Source organism: Hemiscyllium ocellatum, chromosome 17 (genome assembly GCF_020745735.1).
Source record: "Hemiscyllium ocellatum isolate sHemOce1 chromosome 17, sHemOce1.pat.X.cur, whole genome shotgun sequence".
In the NCBI taxonomy this organism is placed as follows: domain Eukaryota; kingdom Metazoa; phylum Chordata; class Chondrichthyes; order Orectolobiformes; family Hemiscylliidae; genus Hemiscyllium; species Hemiscyllium ocellatum.
In genome coordinates this window covers 9,057,697-9,078,895 of record NC_083417.1, presented here as the reverse complement: position 1 = coordinate 9,078,895, position 21,199 = coordinate 9,057,697, and the positions used below count along the sequence as shown (strand labels likewise).

General features: G+C 43.5%; 1 protein-coding gene across 2 annotated transcripts in view; it reads right to left on the bottom strand.

Moving 5' to 3' along the window:
* Positions 1 to 4,855: 4,855 nt before the first annotated feature.
* LOC132823637 (cadherin-8-like) overlaps positions 4,856 to 21,199 on the bottom strand; it is a 299,713-nt gene continuing 283,369 nt past the window's right edge. For both annotated transcript variants that reach the window (XM_060837572.1, XM_060837573.1), the window contains 2 exons: positions 14,445 to 14,696; positions 4,856 to 5,349 (listed from right to left, as the gene is read on the bottom strand). In XM_060837572.1, the coding sequence (XP_060693555.1) occupies positions 4,856 to 5,349; positions 14,445 to 14,696 (746 nt within the window). The remainder of the gene's footprint in view (positions 5,350 to 14,444; positions 14,697 to 21,199) is intronic.

Here is a 21,199-nt window from a genome sequence, read left to right as displayed (position 1 = left end):
ACCTCCAATTAATCACCCCTCCCATTCACTGCTCATATCTCCTAGAGGCAGAATATTGAGGGGAGAACAGAAATCTTTTTCGCCAATTGAGAGCCGCTGAGAAACCCAGTTAGGAAGCATCACAGTGATATAAGCTACGCAAGCATATCACAGGCTAATTGAGGGCTTTCCCCACTACCAAGAACCGTAAGCAGATGTCCTGTCTGATGCTAGCAACTCTGCTGTGCTCAGGCACATGATGGCTGTACATGTGCACCATCTAGCCAAGGTTTCAGATTCAGCAAAGAACCAGGCACAGTTGAGTGATGATACACCAAGGGTCAGCGTAGAAAGGGAAACAAATCAGCAGCAAGTGATCAGGTCTGCTACCAAAGATCTTAACTTCAGCTCCCTTAATCAGGCACTCATCCCCTCTCCCCTAGTGGCTGCAAATAGGCATTCAGCATGGCTCCTTAGACAGCACCTTCCAATCCTTAACCAATTCCATCTAGAAGGACAAGGGCAGCAGATACAAGGGAACACCACCAGCTTCAAGTTCCCCTCCAAGTCACTCTCTGTCTTGCCTTGGAAATATATCACCATCCTTTCAGTGTCGATGGGTCAAAATCTTGGAATTGCTTCCCTAGGGGCATTGTTAGGTACAATATATGGGCTGCAGCTGTTCAAGAAAGCAGCTTATCATCATCTTCTCAAGGGCAACCAGGGACAAGCATTAAAGGCTGAATAAAGCTCATTATCTTCCTGATCAGTGATGCCCACATCCCATGAGTGAATGAAAACGAAAGTTAACATTTCAGGGTTTGCTTGTCGCATTCCCTGTGTGATGTGCCATTTGTCGAGCACTGGGTTAGTACCAGCAGCATTGGAAAGATGTCCTTCCATCAAGGAAAGCCAAGAAAGCTTGCAAATTGTCACCCTGACCTAACTCATCTTCTATTCTGTGAGTTAAAGTTCCAGTACAGGGTCTTTTCCAACTTTTACTGTTTTTTTTTGTTGTTATTTATTCACAATTGGTTAATTAATTGTCCACTTAAGGGCATTACTTAAGGGTCATGATGGGAAGTCAGTGCAAAGGCATTCCTGTCATGTATTTAATCAAGCTGGAAGTGGGAAAGTGGCAGAACCCTCATTCCTTACATAAGCATAAGAGGGCATAAGAGTACAAGTAGGCCACTCAGCCCATCAAGTCTGCTCAGCCATTCAATGTGATGACTGCATATCTGATCATTCTCCACTCCACTTCCCTGCCTTACACCCTTAAATCCTTGATTCCCTTACTGATTAAAAATCTGTCTCTCAGCCTTGAATATATTTAATGACACAGCCTCCACCACTGGCTGTGGTAAAGAATTTCACAGATTCACTGTCCTCTAAGAAAATAAATTCACCCTCATTCTCCAACTTAAACGAATGATTCCCGGTCTGAAACTATGCTGTCTTGGTATTAGAGTGTCCTACAAGGGCAAACAATGTTTTAACTTCGACTCTGTCAAATGCCCTAGAAATGCTTAATATTTCGATATGGTTGCCTTTCATTCTTCTAAATCCGAAAATCTGACTGATTCAAACTCTCCTCGTTAGACAATCCCTCCTTACACATGATCAGCCGAGTGATCTTCTCTGGACTACCTCCAATGCCAGTGCGTCTTTCCTTAGGTAAGGCACCCAAACTGTTCCCAGTATTCCAGCTGTCACCTTGCCACCAAATGAAATGTCTGTCAGCCCTAGACTTGCCACAGTACAAGATTCTATCTGGAATTTGACCCTTCCATTGACTGACCCTCCCACTCACTGACCCTTCTCTTTTCTGAACACATTCCTCTCAGTCCTCTCATAAGATTACTTCTCCTCTTGCCAGATCTCCTGCGCACTCAGCCTTCCAGCACTCCCTTTCCTCCACATCCCAACCACATCTGTCTGGTCTCCCATTCACCAACTCTTCCCTGCCTCTCTCCCACTCCCTAAGTCCCCCCTTCTCCTCTCCTACTCCTTATATCCCCCTGCCACCTCTCCCAGTCACCAACTCTCCCCCCACTCCCTCCCTCATTCCTCAACTCTGTCCCCATTTGAAAGCCACTTTCTGGCCCTTTACCCGTCCTATCACCCATGATTCTGCTGATCAACTTGCAGCCAGGGCCTCCAAAGCTAGCATCCTTATTCCAGTGGTTGTCTGTGGCTGGCAGCTTCAGTGAGATAAGACATCACAGTCCCAAGAATTGATTTGTCAAGAAGCCCATTGGGTCACCTCTTAAGTGACTGGGCTTTGATCTGCTTTTTCTTTCACCTGCACCTTCTTGCGGGTGTAGTGAGAGATTGTTTCATTCTTCAAGCTGCCTGTCCATACTCAGGGGGAAAAAATGAGGTTTCCCAGCCTGAGAGTTAGATTGTCTCTTCTCAGTGGAGGAGATTTTGGTAATTAGGTATACTACCTGCAACTCTATCGTTTGCTTCTTTGCTCTTCTTGCTACCTCTCCCTCTTTTTCTCAGTTTCCCTGCATGATCATCCCTTTGGTTCCTCTCAAGCCCTTTGCTGCAAGTGATGACTCAGGGCAGTGATAGCAAGAGGTAGGAAATGCATAAGGGCGCAGGAAGAGTTGTCCTTTTGAAATTCATGGAAGGACCGAGTGAGTACATGAGAGGGAGAAGCAACAAGCAGGAGGATATGAGCAACCTGCAGACAAGTTGGGGGCACTTAGCGAATACCATTAGTTTATAACATATCTCCCCAGTACTGTCGGAAAACGCCAGGACTAAGCAGCATTGCATGTGAAACCCAACATTTAAACAGGAAAACGAATCAATTATTGTTCTTTGTATTTCAGCATCATTCCGTACTTTCCCTCCAGTTGGGGATCTGGGTAAGACAGATGTGAAGAATTTGCCCTTCATGTCTTTTTTAAATCTCTCTCCTCTCACCTGAAAAATATGCCCCAAAACTTGCAATCCCTCAGGCTGGGGAAAAGACACCTACCATTATCCCTATCTATATCCCTCATGATTTTATAAACCTCTATAATGTCACTTCTTAACCTCCTATGCCCCAGTGAAAAAAACTTCCAGCTTATCCAGCCTTTCTTTACAACTCGGACCCCCCACCCCCCCTTCCCATACCCAGCAGCATCCTGGTAAACCTCTTCCTGCGTGATTACTTCCCTACATTGTCCCCCATCCAGTGTTGACAAGTTATGCTCCTGCGAAGTATCTTAGGATGCTTTATGATGTAAAACCTTAAACTATTTTTGAGATTGCAGTATCACAGGACAGAAGAAAAGGGAAAAACACCAGAAGGCATGTGTTTGGGAGAATCTGTAGGCTGGCACGAAAGGGAGGAAGAATACTTATCAGGGAACAAGCTTGGCTTTACTGAGGCTAATTCTAGTAGAGGAAAAACATTCATTCTTTAAAACCCTGGGTCACCTAAAGAAATGGAAAAACTCCCACTAACCAGTCAGGGGGATTTCCCAGTGGAAAAAATGGAGGCATAATCTGCAATATTTATAAAAATATATTTCACAAAGTAGGAAACAATACAGGGGTTCCTCTGATGTACAATACATGGAGTAAAATAATTCAAACGTACAAGTAAATAGCATTAAAGCAACGTATAAAATTAATAAGGGCTCTTCTTGTGTGCGTCAGACTATTGTAATATACAATATCTACTCTGAAATGTAATATTTTCAATTAAAAATTGGCAATGCACATAGCTTTCAGTGCTGTTATCATCAAATTTGTGTGCAAGAGCTATCGTGCATAGCCAAAGTACATTTTTCCAAAAAAGAAAATGCCACAAAAGTAAACAGTAAATCTATATATACATAACAAAAAGCATTTTTTTAAAACCATTTTTTTTTGTTCAAATTACACAGTGAAGCACAATAAGCACATGTTTGACACCGCTACTGTACTGTGTAATGAGCGTGTATCTAAAGGTTTAGGATTCCAATATTCACATGATCTCAGTCCCATTCCAGCTCTTGTGCTTGGCTCATTGATGATGAGCCAGGAAACCAAGTACTGTACACAACCTAAAATGACCATTGTCCATACTGTCTGCTCCTCCAGCAAGTTCCTATCAAGAGTGGCTCAGATATTTTGTTAGTGTTTAAGAATGTTTTTTTAAAAGAAAGACTCAGGGAAGATTTGATTGTGTTTGTATTGGATGTTTGAAGCCCATACCTGAGTTGATATTCTACCTTCTGTCATCCTTACTTGCCGCTTACTTTTAGACACACCTCTTTTGACTGGAATGGGCATGGAGCATGAGCATATCATGAAGCCTAAGGGTACTCTGTTTCGAATACACGGTGTCTACTTGTGTGACCACCAATCACAAAGAAACACTCGATTACACCTCAGCTAATATTACTGCAGGGGGAAGGAGCTGGTATTGGTTTTCAAAGCTTTATGATGTCCTGTCACAGCTATCCCCTTCATTTCCTTTGGTTACTTTCATCAGTTCCATGATAAAGACATTGATATTGCTTCACTTTGGCTTGGTAAGATGTTGGTCTGCAATCAGAGAAAAGCCATAGTCTACGGAACCATATAGGAAGCACTGTAAGATCCCAGCAAGTGTCCTCCGCTTGAATGTTAAGTCTATACAAGAACCAGGAAACGAAAACCTGCCTAAACAATCCACATAATCCACACTCCACAAGAGTAAAACACTCATACAATCTGCATTTTTTTTTAGTTCAATATTACAATAAGCTGGACTTCAAGGATGAAAGGAGCTAATGTTGACTGCATCTAAAAATACTGGCCAGCTTATCAATTGTTAATAATTGGCAACCCTATAATTATACACCACTGTTCTTTAATATGTTGGACAACTGGTAATCCCAATTTGGAGTCAAGTTTCTCTGTCATTTTCTCCAACTGCGTACATATCCCCGAGTTTTTTAAAACGTGGGCCCCATTCCTTGAGGTAGTCAAAGTTCTGCTCTGAATCTGTTGATGTTGTTTCTAGTGAACTCAGTGAGCCAGCTGTCGATCCTCTTCCTTCATATCCGTAGATCTGGATGGAATCGTAGGGAGGGGCAGTGGGATCGATGTCGGCATCGTGAAGCCTTACATTGATAAACTCATCCACATCAACCCCATTTGGGACAGGAGGAAGGCTTTGCCTGGGTACATACTGCAGGTCAGGTTTGATGTCTTTCCGTGGCAAGAATCCATTGAAGCCATCAGGGTTTTGTAAAGTGGCAATATCAAAGGCTTCCGTGTCCTCTTCTCCACCACCTTCATCGTCATAGCGAATGATGTTTTCCCTCACATCCTCGTCATCCTTGATAATAAGGGGCTCATTTTTGTGCCTTCTTAAAGTTACAAAAAGTACCACAATAACTGTGAACAAAACATAATGTAATGATTAATTCTGGAAAGTCACACACCGAGCCAATTTTTGTTTCTGTTCTGTTTCTATCGCCCCCCCCAAAAAATATTATTCTTTGTTTTACCACTCCTGTCCTGAGGATGTTCATGAGAATGATCTTTTCAAGAATGTAATGGAGGCAGATGAAATAGAGGAGCTTCACAGAATCACACAATTGTCAATCTCTGCATTACTTTGGAGACAGTGAGGACTGCAGATGCTGGAGACCAGAGTTGTGAGTGTGGTGCTGAAAAAGCACAGCCGGTCAAGTAGCATCTGAGGAGCAGTACAGTCGACGGTTCAGAAATTAGCCCTTTATCAGGAAACATGATGAAGGGCTTATGCCCGAAATGTTGATTCTCCTGTTCATCAGATGCTGCCTGACCTGCTGTGCTTTTCCAGCACCACACTCACAACTCTGCACTGCTTTGCCAAATGAACAATTCACAGTGCCATTTGACTAATAACCTTGGACATTCTTCTTTTTTTCAAAAAACAGTTTAAATCCCATTACAATTAATCAATGAAACTTAGCACTATCACAATATCACGTTATGAATTCCAGGTCCTAACATGTTCTGGATGAAAATAACTTTTCTCATGCCACTTTTGCTTCTTTCACCGATTACTCTAAATCTATGTTCTCTCATTTTCAACTCTATAGGAATTATTTCCCCTTGGTCCAGACCGCTCATGTTATTGAAGAACTCTATCATCCCGTCTCTCAGTCTTTGGTTCTCCAAGGACAACAGCTCTAACTTCCATAACCTGCCTCACCATTATAATTTCACACCCCAAATTCATTCTTTTGACTTTTTTTTTACACTCTCCCCAATGCCTCCACATCCTTCCCCAAGTTTAACACCCCACACCGGATATATAGCTCCAACCAAAAGAATAATTGGATGGATTTTGAGTGAGTGGGTAAAATAGGACACAAAGGTTTGTGGAACAAACAGATGTCTGACACCTTCTGGGAATATACCGTGATCATTCAAATGTCCGTGTTGTGGCACCGTAGAGAATAACTTCCTCAGTTACCTTGTCTCACTGCACAGTCCCTTTCTCCCCATTTCCTATTTGGGGGCCTAGAATCATAGAATCCCTACAGTGTGGAAACAGGCCATTGATCTTACGAAGAATAACCCATCCAGACCCAGTCCCTTACCTTATTACTCTACATTTACCCCTAACTAATGCACCTAACCTACACATCCCTGAACACTATGGACAATGTTTGTGTGAAGATTTGTAGCTCGGGTGCTCGTTGTTGTGGTTCTGTTCGCCGAGCTGGAAGTTTTTGTTGCAAACGTTTCGTCCTCTGGCTAGGCGACATCATCAGTGCTTTGGAGCCTCCTGCGAAGCGCTTCTTTGATCTTTCTTCCGGTATTTATAGTGGTCTGTCCTTGCCGCTTCCGGTTGTCAGCTGTCCGCTGTAGTGGTTGGTATATTGGGTCTAGGTCGATGTGTTTGTTGATGGAGTTTGTGGATGAATGCCATGCCTCTAGGAATTCCCTGGCTGTTCTCTGTCTGGCTTGCCCTATGATAGTGGTGTTGTCCCAGTCGAATTCATGTTGCTTGTTGTCTGTGTGTGTGGCTACTAGGGATAACTGGTCGTGTCATTTTGTGGCTAGTTGATGTTCATGTATGCGGATTGTTAGCTGTCTTCCTGTTTGTCCTATATAGTGTTTTGTGCAGTCCTTGCATGGTATTTTGTACACTACATTAGTTTTGCTCATGTTGGGTATCGGGTCCTTCGTTCTAGTGAGTTGTTGTCTGAGCGTGGCTGTTGGTTTGTGTGCCGTTATGAGTCCTAAGGGTCGCAGCAGTCTGGCTGTCAGTTCAGAAACGCTCCTGATGTATGGTAGTGTGGCTAGTCCTTTGGGTTTTGGCATGTCCTCATTCCATGGTCTTTCTCTTAGGCATCTGTTGATGAAGTTGCGCGGGTATCCGTTTTTGGCGAATACTTTGTATAGGTGTTCCTCTTCCTCTTTTTGCAGTTCTGGTGTACTGCAGTGTGTTGTGGCCCTTTTGAATAGTGTCCTGATGCAGCTTCGTTTGTGTGTGTTGGGGTGGTTACTTTCATAGTTTAGGACTTGGTCTGTGTGTGTTGTTTTCCTGTGTACCCTTGTGGTGAATTCTCCGTTGTGTGTTCTCTGTACTATCACGTCTAGGAATGGGAGTTGGCTATCCTTTTCTTCTTCTCTCATGAATCGGATTCCTGTGAGTGTGGCGTTGATGATCCGGTGTGTTTTTTCTATTTCCGTGTTTTTAATGATTACAAACGTGTCATCGACATATCTGACCCAGAGTCTATCTGACTATATCTGACTATATAGGACAAACAGGAAGACAGCTAACAATCCGCATACATGAACATCAACTAGCCACGAAACGACACGACCAGTTATCCCTAGTAGCCACACACACAGACAACAAGCAACATGAATTCGACTGGGACAACACTACTATCATAGGGCAAGCCAGACAGAGAACAGCCAGGGAATTCCTAGAGGCATGGCATTCATCCACAAACTCCATCAACAAACACATCGACCTGGACCCAATATACCAACCACTACAGCGGACAGCTGAAACTGACAACCGGAAGCGGCAAGGACAGACCACTATAAATACCGGAAGAAAGATCAAAGAAGCGCTTCGCAGGAGGCTCCAAAGCACTGATGATGTCGCCTAGCCAGGGGACGAAATGTTTGCAACAAAAACTTCCAGCTCGGCAAACAGAACCACAACAACTATGGACAATTTAGCATGACCAATTCAGCTAACCTGCACATCTTTGAACTGTGGGAATAAACCGGCACACCCAGAAGAAACCCACGTCTAGACAATAAAGGTTAGCAGTGAGTTCAAATAAGGGGTCATTGACTCAAGACATTAACTCTATTTGTCTCCATGGGCATTTCCTGACTAACCGAGTATTTCCAGCAGTGTTTGCTTTCCAATTTCCAGCAGAACCTGCAGTTGTGTTAGTGTTGGCAGTACATTTGAGGAGAAAGTGAGGACTGCTGGAGTGATGCTGAAGAGTCAGAGTCAAAACGTGTGGTGCTGAAAAAGCACAGTAGGTCAGGCAGCATCAGAGGTGCAGGGGAGTTGACCTTTTGGGCATAAGGAGTACATTTGACCATAGTATGAGAAGTTTTGATTCCCCTTATTTATGGAAAGATGTTACTGCACTGGAGATAGCTCAGAGAAGGCTCAGTCAGATAACCCTTGGTATGGAGGGTTAGTTTTGTGAACAAAGATTAAACAGGTTGGGTCTCTACTCACTGGAGTTTCAAAGAGCAAGACCTCATTGAAACATATTGGATTCTTAAGAGGCTTGGCAGGGTAAATGCTGAGATGTTTTGCTTTATGGGAAGGTCTAGGACCAGAGGCAGAGTCTCAGAATAATGGGGAGCCAATTTAAGACTGAGATGAGGAGGAATTCCTTCTCTCAGATGGTCGTGAGCCTCTGGAATGCCTTGCAACAGAGAGCTGTCGGGTTAGAGTCCTTGTGTATATTTAAGGCTGAGATCGATAGATTCTTGACTTGGAGGTGAATTAAGGGCTGTAAGGAAGGGGCTGGAAAGAGGAACATTAGATACATCACAACTCAAGCCCATTTGCTCTTTCCCACTATTCAATTGTGCACACATTCCAACAATTGGGAGTACTCTAAACACAGTCCCAAAATCAGGTAACTCGGCCTTGTAACTCACAAGCACCAGGTTTGAATGGTTAAGTATCAGAATTGCTTATCACACGTACCAACTGAGCTGAAGAATTTTTTGTTGTCAGACTGCAGAACTGCATTGAACAATGTGTTGAATTAATTATTGTTGCTAAACAACCGCAGCTGCATTGTTTATTTTAATGTTCAAATTCTACAACAGGCAGAAGTGTTACACCTTACATCACAATAAAACAAATGCATTTTCACAACTATTGGAGATCTCGAAGCTTTATATTATTTGGAATATTCTTCAAGGGATGTGGGTATCACTGGCTAGGCCAGCATTTATTTCCGAGTTAGAATCATTAAATCCCAACAGTACAGAAAGAGGTCATTCAGCCTCGAGTCTGCACTGACCATCCCAGAGTCAATCCCAGACTCAAACCCCACCCTACTCCCATAACCCCACAATGTTTAGCATGGCCAATCCATCTAACCTGCACATCTTTAGACTGCTGAAGAAAATCACAGCACCCAGAGGAAACCCACACAGACACAGGGAGAATGTGCAAACTCCACACAGACAGTTGCCTGAGGCTGGAATTGAACCCAGTTCCCTGGTGCTGTGAGGCAGCAGTATTGAACACTGAGCCCCTGCCAGCCTTTTAGATTAGATTACTTACAGTGTGGAAACAGGCCCTTCGGCCCAACAAGTCCACACCGACCCGCCGAAGCGCAACCCACCCATACCCCTACATTTACCCCTTACCTAACACTACGGGCAATTTAGCATGGCCAATTCACCTGACCCCGCACATCTTTGGAGTGTGGGAGGAAACCGGAGCACCCGGAGGAAACCCACGCAGACGCAGGGAGAATGTGCAAACTCCACACAGTCAGTCGCCTGAGTCGGGAATTGAACCCAGGTCTCTGTTGCTGTGAGGCAGCAGTGCTAACCACTGTGCCACCATGCCGCCCCTTTGCAATTGCCCCTTGAGAAGGTGGTGATGCACTGCCTTCTTGAACCTCTGCAATCCATGGGCTGTTGATAGAGCCACTGTGCTTTAATGGGAGTAGTTCCAGGATTTTGACTGACAGGTGGTGGCGTGTCCATCCATTTGCCACCCCTAGATGGTAGAGCTAGTGGATTTGGAAGGTGCTGTTGGCAGATTCTTGGTCAATTACTGCAATATAATGCTGGCAATAAGGCAACCAATTTGCATACAGCAAAGCTGAAAATGTGTTGCTGGTTAAAGCACAGCAAGTCAGGCAGCATCCAAGGAACAGGAAATTCGACGTTTCGGGTCGGAGCCCTTCATCAGGAACATTTCCTGTTCCTTGGATGCTGCCTGACCTGCTGTGCTTTAACCAGCAACACATTTTCAGCTCTGATCTCCAGCATCTGCAGACCTGCATACAGCAAACCCTATAAACAGTGCTGTCATGATGATCTGGCAGCCTATTGTTTTTGATTGTGTCTTTCCCTCGGATGGGGAAGCTCAAAACTAGGGGCATATTTTTAAGAGATGCAAAAACAGAAGTTGCTGGAAAAGCTCAGAGGTCTGGCAGCAGAGTTCATGTTTCAAGTGAGTGATCCTTCCTTAGAACTGGCATATTTTTAAGGTAAGTGGAGAAAGGTTTAAAATCGACATAAGGGGCAACTTTTTCACACAGAGTGGTTCATATGTGGAAGTGGTGGATGCTGGCGTAGTGACAATATTTCATAAACATTTGGATAGGTACATGAATAGGAAAGGATTGGAGGAATATGGGCCAAATGCAGGCAAATGGGACTAGTTTAGTATGGGAACATGGTCATCATGGACTAGTTGGACCGAATGGTCTGTTTCCATGCTCAGTTACCCGTAGACTGAGGGACAAAAATTAGCCCATACTCTGGGGATAGCTCCCCTGACCTAGTGCCATAAGATGTCTTACATCTCGTCAAGCAGTCAGATGGAGACCTCGGGTAATCATCTCATCCAAAAGATGAACCTTAGAAATCCTGACGCAGGTGCACAACTGAATAAGCCACAGCTAATTGTCCCTTATTTAACATTACCTCCCCATCCTTTGCAAATCAGCTCAAGTACTGAGAGGTAGAGTAAGAGGAACAGAGACAAGAAGGGATTCCATAAAGAGATAATACATAAAGTCACTTCCCAATATGAAGCTGGGCGACATCAAGAAGTTCCAATGTGGTTCACAGCCAGTGCCACCAGATCTCAAGGGCACTGCCATGAATGAGGACCATGCTTTGGAGGAGCCAGTGTTGGACTGGGGTGTACAAAGTTAAAAATCATATACCAGGTTATAGTCCAACAGGTTAATTGGGAAGCACTAGCTTTCAGAACACTCCAAAAGCTCGTATTTCCAAACAAACCCGCTGGACTATAACCTGATGTTGTGTATTAATGAGAACAACTCAGTTGAGTGTTCCTGGGATAGCAAGAGACACAAAACATTATCCAAGGTTCCTATTGAGTCTCAACAGGAAAGTGATTCAGCCTAGTTGCCAGCAGAAGACGAGGTTAGGTTTAATTTCTTTCACAAGGCCAAATGCGGGCACTCAGTATCCAGTGTTACATCTGAAGTTGAGTAACTGTGGAAATTTATATCCTCAAAATAGATTATTGCCATGGTGATTGTCTTTCCAAATAACTTATAACTTAGTACTTAGTACATATAACTTAGTACTTAGCATTCCTTGCAAGTTTTTTCAACTTGATTATATATTGATGCAGCAGATCTCTATCATTTGAATTTGAACTAGCTCAAGGACCAGTTTGGACTAAAGGGCCTGTCTCTGTGCTGTAGGACTCTATGACTCTTTGATTTCATGGTGTCCAGAGTCAATGTTGAGGAGTCCCAGTGCAACTCCTTTCTGACTATATAAACCTGTGCCATCACCTCTGCTGGGTCTGTACTGCCAGTGGGACAGGGCCTAAGCAACTTTTTTCCCTCTTGCTGGTTCCCTCACCACCTCCCTCAGACCCAGTCTGGCAGTGATGTCCTTTAGGACCCGATCAGCAGTATTGCTGTGTCTTGCATGTTTGACATGGAAATCCCTCACCCAGAGTACATTCTGTATCCTTGCCATCTTTAGTGCTTCCTTCAGTGCTTTTTGAATGGAGGATTACTGATTCAACAGCCAAGGATGGATAGTGTGTGGCAATCAGTAGTAGGTTTCCTTGCCAATATTTGAGCTGTTGCCATGACACTTGCCATGGAAGGCATGGATAGAGTGAATGTACTCAGTCTTTTTCACATGGTTGGGGAATTGAGCACTAGAGGGCATCAGTTTAAGGTTAGAGGGGAAAGTATAAAAGGGAACTTGAGGGGAAACCTTTTTTACACAGAGAGTGGTACGCATATGGAATGAGCTGCCAGCAGAAATGATTGATGTGTGTACATTAACAACATTTGGAAAAATACATGGATAGGAAAGGATAAGAAGGATATGGGCCTATCCATAGTGCAGGGAAATGGGGTTAGCGCTGAGAGATGCTTTGGTCAGCATGGACCAGTTTGGGCCAAAGGGCCTGTCTCTGTGCTGGAAAACTCTAGGACTCTATGATTTCACGGTCCAGAGTCAATGCTGAGGACTCCCAGGCAACTCCCTTATGACTATATAAAACTATGCCATCACTTCTGCTGGGTCTGTACTGCCAGTGGGTAGGGCCCATCCAGGGATGGTGCATGGTACATGTCCCGATACTGACATAACAGGTGTTTCAGGCTAGCTATATTCGAGCCAGTGAACTCTCCGCACGATGAGAAATACATCTGTGCAGTGAAACTGCACACTGAAGCTTGTCATTCCTGCAGTGAGAGAAATATAAGTTCTGGCCTTGATCAGCAAAGCAGCAGTTAATTGTTTGATATGCTGATGAGTAACAATTTGGCTTATATCACAAATGACACATAAGTTAACAGGGCGGTGGGGGAGGTGATGATTGTAGAAAAGTCATGGAGAAGGTGACTCTAATTGTCATCAAATAACAGTGCCCATTGTGAGATCAGGAGCATTAAATTTAATTGTAGATTTTTGTTCTGCAATGGTTGTACCATGCCTCTGGACCAAAAGGCTTGCATCCAAATCCTACTTACCGCGCAGGGATGTCATAAAAAGCTTGATAAAAAGGAAATAACTCATATTTATGAAGGAAAGATTTGCATATATTTAACTCCTGCCAGAAACTTGGGGAGATAGTGGTGAAGTGGTAATGACACTGTGCTAGTATTCCAAAGGCTCAGGTTAATGATGTACTGGGTCGGCTACCATGGCAACTGTGAAATTTAAATTCAATGAATAATTTTGGAATTGAAAGCTATTCTTAGTGATGGTGATCATGAAGCTGTCATTAATTGTTATAAAATGTTATGTAGCATCCCTTTGAGGAAGAAAATCCTCTGCCCTTATGTGGTCTGACCTACTTGTGACTCCAGACTCACAGTAATGTGACTGATTCTTAACTACCCTCTAAAATGACCGAGCAAAGCTCTGAGCTCAGGACCAACAACTGCTGGTCTTCTCTGTGATGTCCTGATCATATCCCATTGAAGAATAGCACTCTGGAGCAGCAGAGGCTGAGGGGAGACTTGACAAAAGTTTAGAACATTAGGAGATGCACAGATAGGGTTGACAGTTGGAGTTGAAATGTCTAAAACAAGGAGGCATGTGTTTAAGGTGAGAGGGGGAAAGTTCAAAGGAGATGTGAGGGGCAGGTTTTTCCCACAGAGAGTGGTCGGAGTCTAGAACATGCTGCCATGGGGGTGGTGGTGGAGGTAAATATGATGGGGGTGGGGGTGAGGTTTAAGAGGCTTTTGGATAAGCACATGAGTATGCAAGGAATGGAAGGATGTGGACCAAGGGTGGGTAGAAGGGATTGGTTTACCCTGGTGTCATGCTTGGCACAACATTATGAGCCAAAGGGCCCATTCCTGCGCTGTGCTGTTCTACGTTCTATGTTCATGATCTTCCAAAACCCCTTCCAGTCAATGAAGTTCTCTTGGAGATTAGCCTGCTGTATAATAGAAATCCAGCAGCCAAGTTTGCAGACCCAAATGCTCACAGATAGCCAACAGGAAACACACCAGTGAGTTGTCCAAATGATAAATGATTGAGAGAAAATATTGGCCGTGACCTCGAGGTAAACTCTCCTCCCTTTCTTTCATTCCAACCTGAGATAACCTCAGTTTAATGTTGCATTTGAAAATAACGCCCCCAAAAGTGCAGCATTCCCTCAGACTTCCATAGCAGTCTGAAATGGTGTATGATTTCTAAACTTGCAGGTGAGGATACTGTCTTTGAACTATAGCTGATGGTTCTAATGCTACCATAACACTGAAATGAACACGTACATTGGCATGTTGTATATTCACACCTACCCAACAAGAGGATAATGCAGGCTAAAATAGCTATTAAAGCTCCCATGCTTAACCCAATGGGAAGAACAAAAGCTTCCACGTTGCAGGACTGTACAGTCCCATCAGTGCTACAGCCGCAGACCCGGATGGTGAGTGTATTGGTGCTGCTCATGGGTGGGTTCCCACTGTCTGAGATTATGATGGGCAGGAAGTAGATGTCTTGTTTCTGCCTGCTGAATCCGCTGTGTCTTGCCAGAATGCTGACCGAGTTATCTGCAGGGGAAATGAAAGTGAAAATTAGAGTTTCCATTGTTGCTGTGACAGTTCCTCATTCATTGTCCGGTTTCTATGGAAGACAAACAGGAGGCTGGAACAACACAGTGAGCCAGGCAACATCAGGAGGTGGAGAAGTCGACGTTTCAGGTGTTTTTCTTCTTTTGGACCTGGCTTGTTGTGTTCTTCCAGCCTCCTGCATGTCTACCTTGGATTCCAGCATCTGCAGGTTTGTTTTTTTGTCTCTAACTGGTTTCTACAGAAAGCAATCAAAAATATTTAGCCACATATTGCATTTGCATCATGCTGTGAATTTAGCAACATAGAAAGTTCAGGCAGAATTTAATAATGAGCGACGAAAGAAGCTGTCAGGACAATTAAGGAAATAAAAGCTTGCATTTATATAGCTCCTTTAAGAGTCACAGGATGTCCCAAAACAGCTTGCAACCAATCAAAGTGAAGCGTGGTCACCGGTGGAATGTGAAAAATGCAGCAGCCAAATTAAACAGCAAAGTGATAATGAACAGATTATCTGTTTTAGTGATTGGGATTCAGGGATAGATATTGAATGGGATGTTGAGGCTAAGTCCTCAGTCTAGAGGCCATTCAGCTCATAGACTTTGCCCTGCCATTCAATGAGATCATGGCTGATCTGATAAATCCTCAACCCCATGTTCCTATCTTTTCAACAATAACACTTTATTCCATAATGGATTAAAAATCTGTCTGTCTTGTACAGTTGTTGGGTAGCAGTGCTAACCACTGAGCCACCACACCATGAATTAATGGCAAGGAGTCCCAAAGACTCACAGCCCTCTGAGAGAAGAAATTCCTTCTCATCTCAGTTTCAAGTTGGCACCTGTTTATTCTGAGACTATGTCTCTTGAAAATTCTTCATGACAGCCTGCCGAAGTAAGAACTCTAGCTTCGCTACCCTCTGAGGGAAGAAATTCCTTCTCATCATTGTCTGAAATATGCAACCCTCAGAGACATAGTCGCAGAGTAAACAGGCGCCAACTTAAAACTGAGATGAGAAGAAATTTCTTCTCTCAGAGGTTTGTGAAACTTTGGAACTCCTTGCCAGAGAGAGGGGGGTTGATTAATGGTGCAGTGGCTCAGTGGTTAGTACTGCTGCCCAACAACGCCAGGGACCCAGATTCAATTCCAGCCTTGGGCAACTGTTTGTGTGGGGTTTGCACATTCTCCCTGTGTCTCAGTGGGTTTCCTCCAGATGCTCCAGTTTCCTCCCACAGTCTAAAGATGTGCAGGTCAGGTGAATTGGCCACACTAAATTGCCCATAGTGTTAGGTGCATTAGTCAAAAGGAAATGGGTCTGGGTGGGTTACTCTTCGGAGGGTCGGTGTGGACTAGTTGGGCTGAATGTAGGGAATCTAAACAGTGGGGCAGAGTGCTTGTATAAATTTGAGGCTGACATAGAGACTCAATCATTCGGGGAATGGGGAGCTTCGGAGAAAAGGAATCGTCGTGAGGAGTGTCAGATCAGCCATGGTCCTATTGGATGGTAGAGCAGGCTTAAAGTACTGAATGACCTCCTTCCAGTCATATTTATCAGATCTTATGGACCCTTTATTCTGAGATTATGCCCCCTTCTTCAAATTGGGTCAATGGATCTTCTACATCTTCTGAGAGTGCAGATGGGGTCTCATTTTAGCGACTCATCAGAAAGTCAGAATATTTGATAATACACATATCAGCATTGATGTCTTATCCTTCAGAGACTGGAGTGGGACTTGTGCCCACAAGAAATATGTTCCAAGCTACATCTTAAAGGGATGTAGGGTGGCTCAGTGATTAGTATTGCTCATCACAGCTCCAGTGACCCAGGTTTGAGTCCAGCCTCGGGTGAATGTCCATGTGGAGTTTGCACATTCTCCCCCATGTCTGCCTGGGTTTGTTCCTGTTTTCTTCTACAGTCCAAAGATGTGCAGGTTAGCTGGATTGGCTATGCTAAATTGTGTATCATGTGTAGGCTAGGTCGAATGTGAGGAGGGATAGTGAGGAGGGCTGTTGTCTGGATAGTGAGGAGGGCTGTTGTCAGCTGCAAAGGGACTTAGATATGATGCAGAGCTGGGCTGAGGAGCGGCAGATGGAATTCAACCCTGTCAAGTGTGAGGCTGTCCATTTTGGAAGGACAAATAAGAATGCGGAATACAGGGTTAACAGTAGGGTTCTTAGTAAGGTGGAAGAGCAGAGGGATCTTGGGGTCTATGTTTATAGATCTTTGAAAGTTGCCACTCAGGTGGATAGAGCTTGTAAGAAGGCCTATGGTGTATTAACGTTCATTAGCAGAGGGATTGAATTCAAGAGTCGTGAGGTGATGTTGCAGCTGTACAGGACCTTGGTAAGGCCACATTTGGAGTACTGTGTGCAGTTCTGGTTGCCTCACTTTAGGAAACATGTGGAAGCTTTGGAGAGGGTGCAGAGGAGATTTACCAGGATGTTGCCTGGAATGGAGAATAGGTCATATGAGGAAAGGTTGAGAGTGCTAGGCCTTTTCTCATTGGAACGGCGAAGGATGAGGGGTGACTTGATATAGGTTTATAAGATGATCAAGGGAATAGATAGAGTAGACAGTCAGAGACTTTTTCCCCAGGTACAACAGAGTGTTACAAGGGGATATAAATTTAAGGTGAAGGGTGGAAGGTATAGGGGGGATGTCAGGAGTAGGTTCTTTACCCAGAGAGTGGTGGGGGCATGGAATGTGCTGCCTGTGGGAGTGGCAGAGTTAGAATCATTGGTGACCTTTAAGCGGCAATTGAATAGGTACATGGATAGGTGCTTAAGCTAGGACAAATGTTCGGCACAACATGGTGGGCCGAAAGGCCTGTTCTATGCTGTATTGTTCTACGTTCTATGTTCTATGAATAGTCATGGTAAGTGTGGAGGGTAGGTCTAGGTGGGATGCTCTTCAGTGGGTCAGAGTGGACTCGATGGGACAAAAGGCCTACTTCCACATTGTGGGGGTTTTACGATTCTATGGAAAGATGGGGAAGCTCAAGTAGGAAATTCCAAAGTTTAGGACTTGGTCAACTGAGGATGATTTTAAGTACTGTCTTTGAAATACAAAGGATGAAAATTAGGGAAATAATGAAAAAGAAACTCTTGTGACAAACGTTTTCCTATTGTTGTACTGAATCCCATTAAACAGGGAACTTCAGTTGCAGAGCATCTCATTTGACAATCCACGTCATATTCCCTTCTGTCAAACATTTGGTTCCTTTATCACTAAAACAGATTAGAGGGTGACCAGATTAACAATGAAGTCACCCGATAAAACAATTCTTCCGTCTGGTTTTCAACAGAAAATCTCATTTGTTTGTTGTCAGGCTGCCAGCACTGGTGTATAGTTGAGTATCTTGAAGGCGATTGGATGGCCCCTACCTTAACAGGAACGAAAAACTCCTCCAGGGAGATTTCCAACTTTTAAAAGTGCCCTTGAAGCAGATCTCAATCACCCGTAAAATAATTTTCTCAAACCTGTAGCTTTCCTCAGAGTAAAATATTTTAAATTGAAATGCAGGGCCAACGAGCTTGATTTTGACTTGATTCAAACTCAAGCATGCGGAACAAGTCACACAGAATCTCTCCATTGCAAGATTTACACCTGCGGAGGTCTAATTGGAAAATGTACTAAGCAGGAGGAAGCATCTGGGGATTAACACTGTGCTGGGTGGTTCGGAAGGGACCAGGTGCTTTTCTGATGACAATGTTGAAGAGCTGCCCACTCCTGCTCTGGAGTTTTGCATTTGCTTTAATATAATTACTCCTTCGCACCTGAGGTAAGGGAACTGGAACTCTCAGTAAAGGATGTTATGATATCATGTAATGCTCCGGTACCAGGCACTGGCAGTTGGGGCTGGCACCAGTTCCCTTCCCTCTGCTACCCAAAGAGGTTGTTCAGTGGTTTGTGGTGGAGGATGGACCCCAAGTGTCAGCAGAAGATCTTCTTGTCTTTGATGACAAGATGTAGGTCATAGCATCTCAGGAATTACAGACAGGTTACATAAAGGGCTCTTGTGGCATGATGGTAATGCCTTTACCTCTGAACCAGAAGGTAATCCTACCTCAAATCTCACCAGCTCCAATTCTCTTCCACATGTCTGAACAGGTTGGATTAAAAAATATCTGAACAAGATACACTAACTCTTGGGCACATTAAGTGTGACCAATAGTGGTTAAGAAGACATGGGGAAGATCCATGTATCTCCTGCATGGGGGCTCTGCCAAATCCTAAATGATTCACATCATCTGATCCACATTTGCTTAGCTCAAATGTGAACTCTTACAGAACCATTACCTCATACAACAAATGACTTTGAGATGAAATTCACCTCAAAAATGGACAATAACAAATCAATAACCTTACTTGTGCATTCTGAGATTAGAGATTATTTACAGTGTGGAAACAGGCCCTTTGGCCCAACAAGTCCACACTGACCCTCCGAAGAGTAACCCACACAGACCCATTTCCCCCGACTAATGAGAAAAGTACACAGTGAGACTTGAACTCACAACCCTTGCCTTGCAAGCCCAGTGTTCCAAGCCCAGAACATGGAGTCTAAGACATGTTCAGACAATTATGTCTGATTGTCGTTTCCAAGCGAGCTTTTGATTTGTTATCATCTGATTCTATTCTGATTGCCTAGATGACTTACACCTCCAACAACCATATTCTTTGTTGAAAATTCATTTTGGCCTATTCTATATCCTGACTTTATCTCTCACTCGCTTCCCACTCTGGATTACATCTAATTATCTCTTGACCCATTTATACCGTCTGCTTCATTACACATTCCTGATAAATTTTTTTCACAACTCTATTAGCCTTTGGATGAAAAAATGTGTCTCCTACTTCCTTTCATTCTTCGTATACATTTAATTTTTTTTCACTTGTTTCCCTCAGGATTTGAACTGTTTAACCACAATGGGTTTTTCTAGATCCAGCATCACTAATTTAATTGGAAGGTTTTATTCCACAACCTTGAAGTCTCCTTACATGCAAAGAGAGTTTCCTTAGCTTTTGTTCCTGTCTTACATGTTTGATAACTCATCACCTTTTCTGCTCATCTCTATCGCCTTAGGATTTTGCCCAATATGTATCCTTTACTGATAGTGTTGGTTATTGCAGCGATTTGAAACATTCACTGCTGACCTATATAAAAATTAATAGCAGGTGAAATTGGTCTTTGACAATAGCATGTAACAGGTGATAGTGAGTCAACAGCCCATTTTACACTGTGCCTCATTTTCTTTTTCATTGACTTTCAACAGATCTTTGACCCACTTATCCTGCCCAATCATCAGCTTGCTCATCCCCAAATTCACACTTCTCTCTGGGGTGCCTGCACATGTTGCCATCATTCATCCTAATGCCAATCTCTCCAAAAGCCCACCTCATCATTTTCCTGCAGTGACCTAAGTCATCCCTTGCCTTGTCTCTGGTTAGTTTCCTTATCTTTAGAATTTTCTAAAGATGGCCAACCATTCCATCTCCCACTCATTTTCCATTGTTTTATATCTTCCTAGGATATAAGGCAGCCAGCACATCAACATCAGGGATTCACCCTCTCCTGACTACCTCTGATTAACAGCTATCAAATCTTTCATAGCCTGATTTGCATCCTATCTCTTGGCAACATTTACATGGAGTAAGCTATCAGTTGTATACTGAAGATTTGCAGATATACCAATGATATCCAGCAATAACACTCGTCAAATCATAGAATGGCTATAGCACAGGAGGCCATTCAGTCCACATACCTTTGCTTGTCACTCTCTGCGTTCCCTGTTACTATTAGAATGCCAATGCACCATTGTATCCAGTAAGACAGTCAGCTAAATTCATATCAATCAGAAGAACAAAGAAGAACAAAAGCTTGTTCTTTGAGCACAATGCAAATATCATTCTCTTGTCACAGACCCTTCTATCCCGATCTTACTCTCATTAATTATTTGCACATGTTTTTTAGTCCTAAGCAAAGTATTAAAGCCCAACCATATCATTACCAACAGCCCTTAAATTCACATCCGCACTAGAAGGCATACTACACAAAAGGTGGCCACTCCCCTAATGTACCTATGCTAGCACTTTACCAGCGCATACAAGAGTCTAGCCCACTGCCTCACACGCCAGACCTGAATTGATTCTTTTTCCAATGCTCAATTTGTTTGTTAAAAGATGAAACTGTCTGTATCAAAATCAATCCATCGGTCAATAATTCAACAACCATCTGCACCAATCTCTGTTTCAACAACAACTTCTATTTATGTAGCGCCTTTCATGTACTGAAACATACCATAGAACTTCACAGGAGCATTGTAAACTAAACATGACACAGAGTCACACAAGGAGGTGACTATTTTTTTAAGGGGAAAGGGTGGGATTTAAGGATTGTCTTGAAGGAAAGGAAAGGAAGATGGGGATGCAAAAAAAGATCTGAGAGTATTCCAGAATCCATCAATAATAATTCTTTAACGAGAGT